The 8,177-nt window shown below is 52.1% G+C and overlaps 1 protein-coding gene across 1 annotated transcript; it reads right to left on the bottom strand.

Annotated features, from left to right (window-relative positions):
* Nucleotides 1-2,222: 2,222 nt before the first annotated feature.
* LOC107966549 (chitobiosyldiphosphodolichol beta-mannosyltransferase-like) lies at nucleotides 2,223-7,397 on the bottom strand. Its single transcript, XM_016956913.4, has 4 exons — nucleotides 7,305-7,397; nucleotides 5,592-5,704; nucleotides 4,506-4,581; nucleotides 2,223-3,524 (listed from the first exon to the last, which is right to left on the bottom strand). Exons 1-4 carry the CDS (start codon nucleotides 7,395-7,397, stop codon nucleotides 3,393-3,395), a joined length of 414 nt encoding a protein of 137 aa, XP_016812402.1. The 3' UTR covers nucleotides 2,223-3,392.
* Between the last annotated feature and the right edge of the window lie 780 nt (nucleotides 7,398-8,177).

The following is an 8,177-nucleotide window of genomic DNA, read 5'->3' as shown; positions in this document are numbered from 1 at the left end:
GGAACCCCATCTCCACAAAACATACAGAAACTAGTCGGGCATGGTTGCACAAACCTGTAGTCCCAGCTACTCGGGAGGCTGAGGTGGGAGGATGGCTTGAGCCCAGGAGGTGGAGGCTGCAGTGAGCCCTGATCTCACCACTGCACTCTAGCCTGGGCAACAGAGAAAGACCCTGTCTCAAAAAGGCAAAAAAAAGAAAAAAAAGGAAAAAAAAAAAAAGGAAGTCTTTCTTCAGATACTTATGTGAAAAAATACCTGCAATATCTTTGAAGTGAAAAAAAGAGTGCCAAGCAGCACACATAGTATAAGCCCCCATCCACCTTTTTTTTTTTTTTTTTTGAGACAGAGTCTGGCTTTGTATTGCCCAGGCTGGAGTGCAGTGGTGCCATCTCAGCCCACTGCAACCTCCCACCTCCCAGGTTCAAGCTATCCTCCCATCTCAGCCTCCTGAGTAGCTGGGACTACAGGTGCGTGCTACCACACCTGGCTAATTTTTGTATTTTTTGTAGAGTCGAGGTTTCACCATGTTGGCCAGGCTGGTCTTGAACTCCTGACCTCAAGCGATCTGCTGCCTCAGCCTCCCAAAGTGTTAGGATTACAGGCATGAGCTACTGCGCCCAGCCCCATTTTTGTTTAAAAAATAATAATAATCACCCACACATAGTTATGAGTACCTATATTCCCAACTACTCAGGAGGCTGAGGCGGGAGGATGGCTTAAGCCCAGGAGTTTGTGGCCCCCTTGAGCAACATAGCAAGACTTCATCTCAAAATAAAATTATCACAATCATCATTTTCACATAAGTATACCTATAGGGGAAAACCTAGAATATATATATAGCAGGCTCGTCCAACCTGCAGCCCAACACAAATCTGTAAACTTTCTTAAAACAGTACGAGGTTTTTTTGTGATTTTTTTTTCTTTTAGCTCATCAGCTATTGCTAGCATTAGTGTATTTTATGTGTGGCCCAAGGCGATTCTTCTTCTTCCAATGTGGTGCAGGGAGACCAAAAGGTTGGACATCCCTGATATACATGTTAACAGGTGCCATTCTTGGATGGCAGGATTATAGAGACTTCTACGCGTTCATGTCTGTACTACTTCATTTTTATAAATACGCATTTTCCACTCGTAACGAAAAACTGTGATTGAAAATCATCCCGGGTCACAGTGTCTCACGCCTGTAATCCCAACACTGTTAGAGGCTGAGGCTTTGGGAGGCTGAGGTGAGCGGATCACTTGAGGTCAAGAGTTCAAGACCAGCCTGGCCAACACGGTGAAACCCCATCTCTACTAAAAACACAAAAATTAGCCAGGCTTGGCGGTGCACGCCTATAATCCCAGCTACTCGGGAGACTGAGGCAGGAGAATCACTTGAACCTGGGATGCATTGCAGCCAGCTGAGATTGCACCACTGCACTCCAGCCTTGGGAACAGAGTAAAATTCTGTCTAAAAAAAAGTAATAAAAGAGGCTGAGGCAGGAGCATCACTTGAGGCCATGCATTCAGGACCCCATCTCTACAAAATAAAAAAATTACTAGCATGGTGGCATGCACCTGTCATCCCAGCTACTCAGGAAGTGGGAGGATTGCTAGAGCCCAGGAGTCGAGGCTGTAGTGAGCAATGACTGTGCCACTGCACTCCAGCCTGGGTGACAGAACAAGATCGTATCTCAAAAAAAAAAAAAAAAGAATCATTCTGGCTAACGGCTCTTCAGATATCTGTGCTTATGAGAACACCAGCCCCTTCTAAGCTGTGTGTGTGTGTGTGTGTGTGTGTGTGTGTGTGTGTGTGGATTTTTTTTTTTTTTTTTTGAGATGGAGTCTCACTCTGTCACTCAGGCTCGAGTGCAGTGGCACAATCTCGGCTCACTGCAAACTCCGCCTCCTGGGTTCAAGCAATTCTCCTGCCTCAGCCTCCCAAGTAGCTGGGATTACAGGCACCCGCCATCGTGCCTGCCTAATTTTTGTATTTTTGTAGAGATGGGGTTTCACCATGTTGGCCAGGCTGGCCTTGAACTCCTGATCTCAAGTGATCCACCCGCCTTGGCCTCCCAAAGTGTTGGGATTACAGGCGTGAGCCACTGTGCCTGGCCACTTTCTAAGCTTTGTGAAGAGTGGGTTGACTGGGCAGCCAGGTAGATGTGGGTTCAGATCTCTGCATCTGTCCCGCTGTGCCAAGTGCTGGGGCAGACGCGGGCAGAGACTGGACAGAGGCATGGTGCCTGCTGCTAGCCATTTCTATGCAAAACCAGATTTCTGGTCCCATCCTGGAGGCCAATTCTAGGCACCTGGGTGGGCCTGGGAACCTGTGAACCAAGTAAACTGACTTGGACACCCCCCGACCCCGCCAGGCCTGTCCTAGCAGCCCCACACAATACGCTCATGTCCTGTCCCCAAACACTGCCATCCTGAAACACATGTTCTCTGTTTCCAGGCCGGGCCAGGATCAGATGGGAAGTGGAACCTCGTCATGACCAGAAACTGTTTCCCTACGAAGAGCACTTGGAGATGGCAATGCTGAACCTCACACTGAAGGATTCACACACGACGCCAACTGGATTGTGAGAATCAAGTCACTCTCGTGGGAAGAGTTTTTATATGGGAAAGCGGATAAAACTTTCATTGGACTGGAATGTTTGGAGAATGTTAATTTCCAAATCAGGAACCACAAACTGCCCTCTAATAAGACATCGGCTATCTAAGCGTGTGGGTGCTCCCTTTCTGCCAGTAGTTCTGGTTCTTAAGAAAATCGCCATCAATCAGACATGAAAACTCTGGCTCCAAAAATAGCATTTTCTTTGTGCAAATAAAAACGTGTGTATCAAGTATGATGTTCCCCCAACGTGGACACACTCGGTTCCCCACAAAGCCAAGCCCGCTGCAGCTGCCATATCCCTGGACACACTCGGTTCCTCACAAAGCCAAGCCCGCTGCAGCTGCCACATCCGTGGACACACTCGGTTCTTCACAAAGCCAAGCCCGCTGCAGCTGCCACATCCCTGGGCTTACGGTGCAGCAGGTGCTTTTTTTCAAGACAGGAATCAAAATGTTAGGAACACGGCAGGAAGATGACACCAGGAGACCAAACGCAGGATGAGGAGTACGCAGAGGTCACAGAGAAGTCACAGAACAGTAATACGCTAGCAGGGGCATGGGGCATGAAGATCAGAAGAAGAGAGGAAGTGTTTCCGAGCCTCCAGAAAAGAAATCAGAACCAAGGACAGCTTCCCGGGTCACAGAACCAATTCATTCACCAGGCGGCACCACTGCCGTCATTTCACCTTCTGGCCACTGGGAGGCGCTGCTCGAAAGGGTTTGCCCTGAGACTCCGAGAAGAAGCTGTGGGAAGGACAGCAGGGGTACCGGGGTTTTAGCCTCTGGCCCAGGAGTTATGTGTCCATAACCAAAGGGAGCACAGTCTGCACCCAGCTCTCATCCCATCGGAGCTGCTGCGATTCCCGCAGGTTCTTCTGGAACTGGTTTAGCTTGCCTGCAGGATCAGGAAAGTTTGAGAAAAGCATCTGCAAAAAAATAAAGAGCAGAGCTTAACTCATTTCCTGTCCCCACCCCATCCCAGGTCACCACCTGGCTGACCCCATGTCCCCAACCCAACAACCCCTCCCAAGTTCCTAACTCCCTCACTTGGACTCGAGACTCTTCACGCCCCAGCAGCGCTCCGCCTCCAACTTGACATCACGCTTTCTGGAAACTTCCCCGTGTGTCCCACTTTCCCACACTTGGTGCCCTGGAGCACTTCCCGGCCTCTACATGCTGTATGTTCCCCTGCGAGCACCCTCCTCTTGGCCTCTGGCCATGTCCCACCCATCTGTGGGTAACAAGGGGGTGTCGGTGTCCTTTTCAGCCTTGCTAAACTGTCTGAATCAAGGATCACAAACTACAGCCTGCAGGCCAAATCCAGCCCACAGCCTGTGTTTGTAAATAACGTTTTATTTGAACAAAGCCACACCCCTTAATTGACAGATGATCTGTGGCTACTTTCACACCACAACAGAGTACCATGGTTCTGACAGAGACTGGGGGACCCAGTCTAAATGACTTCCGACCTGGACCTTTACTGAAAGTCCTGCCAATCATTCTGTTGGCAAGAATGATGTATTATTTTAGCAATAAGAAACAAGTAACCTTTGCAGAATTCCACCCATCTTTCAAGGCTGGTCCCAGAAGCTCCCTTTGCCCGCCCACCTACCTGATCCTGATCAGTTCCTAAACTGCAACCTGGCCCACCTGGCTCCAGCATCATTTGTGGAGTGTCAGCTCCATAAATCCAGAGGGCAGGTGGGGGTGTGTCCTAACTTTCTGAGCCTACTGTACCAAAACGGGACAGCAGAGTGGGCCGGCCTGTGACCTCTGCTCTCTCCCTGGCTTTTCCGCCAGACCCCACATGGTCCCACCCTGGCCGCGGGAAGAAGGGATCAGGGAGCGCGGCTCGGTGCCAGTCTCCAGAACCCTCCCCACCCTGGCGTGGTGGCAGATGTGGCTACCTGCAGCTGAGCTGCCAGTTCCTCTGAGTCCTCAAAGACCAGGCCATTTTCTTCATGTTTCACCAGCTCATGTAAACTGCAGAGAGAACCAAGGGAGCCTGAGAGCTGCCTGGAGAAGACACCAGACCCCTGGGGTGCCCACCTGGGCTCTACCCCCCCAACCCCATGCTCAAGCCAGGCTGGGGGTTGGAACAGGGGGTGTGGTTTCCAGGAGCTGGTTCTTAGATTTGGCATCTGAAGGGTACAAAGGCCTGGGGGGGTGCACATCTAAACGGCCAAACCAATTTGAGGAGGGAGCCTTAAGGAAGGTTTGTACCTTCTGTGCTGGATGCTCTTCAAGGACTGAAGAATTATTTTTGCATGTTTTTCTTAATTCCATGGCCATGGAACGAGTAAAGGGAACACCCTGGGGACTGGCTCAGCACATAAAAGATGACTTTTCTAGGGCACCAGGTTTGATCCCGACATTCCCTGAGCTCAGCTCACAGGAGAGGCTCACATCCCTGAATCCCATCCAGGAGCCAGCTCCTGAGCAGGGGCCAAGGGCTCAGCTTGTGCTGGGGCTACTGCTTCTAGAATCTCCTCTAACGCCGCCCTTCCAAACACCCGTCTATGCTGGGTGGAGTGAGGCCACAGCATGACACTCATTTAACTGATTCAAACCCACCACGTGAGCTTGGCCAAAAGGGACATGGTGGGAGAGAAAGAAACAAAGAAAACCATGTAAGCCTGCAGGCAATTCCCGCCAATTCTACTCTAAGAGCAAAAGCCCCGAGTGGAGTTCTAGTATTTAAGATGCTTTTTTTTCATATTAGGTTGGTGCAAAAGTAATTGCCATCTTTAATGGCAAAAACCGTGATTACTTTTGTACCAACCTAAATATAACATGAGCTCTAAATGGAAGCAACTACTTCAGTGAGGCTCAGCCCAGACACGGTAACCGCAGGGCTCCTCCTCGTGGCCTCCAGTGTGTGCTGGACTGACCGAGGGGCAGGTCCTCACTGTGGGCAGCTCCCTCTGCACTGCTTCCCCCTCAGCGGTGGATCTGTGAAGCTATCCCCAGAAAGATTCGGGTTCTGCTCCTACCACTTGAAGTTCACGGCACACACAGGCAAACAGCACCCGAAAATGTCCACCACCTTCATGGGCAGGTCCAGGCCACTGGAGAACGTGTGCAGACAGACACAGGTCCACCGACCCTGCTAGGCAAGAGGGGTGCGGTCAGAGCGCTGGTCTCTGCCCTGGGAACACAACTCCCAGCACGGTGCGGCAACATCCCCCGAGGGGAGTGAAAATCGGATAAGGCCCCCCGACAGCCCCAAGCACAAGTGGCTTAAGCCGGCCAAGCAGCCACACGGCCTGGCTGGGACATTTGAAAATGTAAGTTGACACTTTTTCTACTTAACCACAATTTGTTTTTTTGTTGTTATTTTGTTTTGTTTTGTTTTGAGACAGTCTCACTCTGTCACCCAGGCTGGAGTGCAGTGGCACAATCTCAGCTCACTGCAACCTCCACCTCCCAGGTTCACCTCCCGCATGTAATCCCAGCATTTTGGGAGCCCAAGGCGGGCAGATCACCTGAGGTCAGGAGTTCAAGACCAGGCTGGCCAACATGGTGAAACCCCATCTCTACTAAAAAAAATACAAAATTAGCGAAGCATCGTGGCAGGTGCCTGTAATCCCAGCTACTCAGGAGGCTGAGGCAGGATAATCGCTTGAACCCGGGAAGGCAGAGGTTGCAGTGAGCCAAGATTGTGCCATTGCACTCCAGCCTGGGCTACAAGAGCGAAACTCCGTCTCAAAATAATAATAATAATAATAATAATAATAATAATAATAATAACAGTAATAATAACAAACCACAGCACACCCACCACAAACCAGCTGTGTGTGAAAACAAAGTGAAACAGCTTAATATTTCTGAAGACTAGCTGGGGCCAGGCGTGATGGGTCATGCCTGGAATCCCAGCATTTAGGGGGGCCAAGGCGGGAGGATCACTTGAGATCAGGAGTTCAAGACCAGCCTGGCCCACATGGTGAAACCCTGTTTCTACTAAAAATACAAAAATAAGCCAGGTGTTGTGGCGGGCTCCTGTAATCCCGTAATCTACTCAGGAGGCTGAGGTGGGAGAATCGCTTGAACCCAGGATGCAGAGGTTGCATGAACTGAGATCGTGCACTCCAGCCTAGGCAACGGAGCGAGACTGTCTAAAACAAAGACTAGCTGGAGAGTCCTGCCAGGAAAAGGCCCTCAGCCTCCAACTGCTCTGCTCACTCGAAGCTGGAAGATGCAGCTCTAGAGACGCATCAGGACCAAGCCACGACTCCCCATTTGGAAAAATCAATCGGGGAAAGAGACGGAGGCAAAGGAGAACCATCTCACTGGGAGAAGCGACGCTGTTTGACACATCGTCCCTGTACCTCCCAAAGCCACTGCCCTCCCACACCTGGGCAACAGTGCCCCAACCCCAGGCCCAGCCCTCCTGCAGGAAGGAAGAGGACTGAATGGAGGGCATGGCAGGCTGAAAGGACGTGGCCTCCTCAAACCCCTTGGTAAAGGGCCTCTGGGGCCACCTGGCAGGGAGGGGCTGGCACACCAGGAAGTAGCCTCCTCCCGGGAGTTCAGCCAGAGCCCAGGTCCTGTCCCCAAGTGGCCTCCAGAGCCACCTTTTCAGAAAAAGTACATCACGGCCACCTCTGTTCCCCCTGCTTAAGGCCCCGCCTCCTCCCTGAGCCTCCTGCTGGCCTCTCACCTAGAAGCAGGGGGTAGTCCTCGGCCTCCAGCCAGGGGGTGCAGACCTGGATGTGCTGGAAATGCTTCTGGTGGATGAGGCGGCTGTAATACTCCGTCACAGGCCCTTTGCCTTCACAGAGAAGAGCAGATACTGCCATGGACCCGTCTCTGACCCTACCAAGTGGCCCCAGGCCCAAGACACTCCCCCCTAGGAGGGATCCCTTTCCCAGAAGCTCCACCCCTCGGCAGCTCCAGTCAGGCCCCATCCGGGCCCTTTCGGAAGCAACCCAGGAGCCCCGAGACCTGCAGGGGTGTGTGCACACTGACCCCTGACGCACAGCCCCGCACTTGCAGCCAGCTGGCCTCGGGCTGCAAACATGGCGGGGTAAGCACCGGCCTGGCACCCGACCGCCCACTGGGTGGACCCAGCCTTTTGTCTGTGTTGTGCACAGGGGACACGTGGACTCCCCCTGCCCTGCCACAGCCTCCAGAGCACATGGCGCGGGTTCCAAACCACTCCTGGGAGCCTAGAGGCCAGAGGAGGGAGGAGAGCAGGACCAGCAGCTGGCCCAGACCCCGCCTCTTCCCACACCACTTCCGCTTTTCTCCCTCCTCACTGAGTCACCTTGAAAGGGCTCAGCAGCAGTAACTGTGGGACAGGGGCTCTTCCGTTTGAAAAATTAAAAGAGGCTTGGTTAAGGCACCAATGACATGGCCAGGCACAGTGGTTCATGCCTATAATTCGAGCATATTGGGAGGCCAAGGTGGGTGGATCACCTGAGGTCAGGAGTTCAAGACCAGCCTGGCCAACATGGTGAAACCTGTTTCTACTAAAAATACAAAAGTTAGCTGGGTGTGGTGGGCCCCTGTAGTCCCAGCTACTCGGGAGGCTAAGGCATGAGAATTGCTTGAATGTGAGAGGCGGAGGTTGCAGTGAG

The sequence above is a fragment of the Pan troglodytes genome, chromosome 6 (genome assembly GCF_028858775.2).
Source record: "Pan troglodytes isolate AG18354 chromosome 6, NHGRI_mPanTro3-v2.0_pri, whole genome shotgun sequence".
In the NCBI taxonomy this organism is placed as follows: domain Eukaryota; kingdom Metazoa; phylum Chordata; class Mammalia; order Primates; family Hominidae; genus Pan; species Pan troglodytes.
The sequence above is the reverse complement of the archived record's forward strand: the minus strand, read 5'-3'. Positions and strand labels throughout refer to the sequence as shown.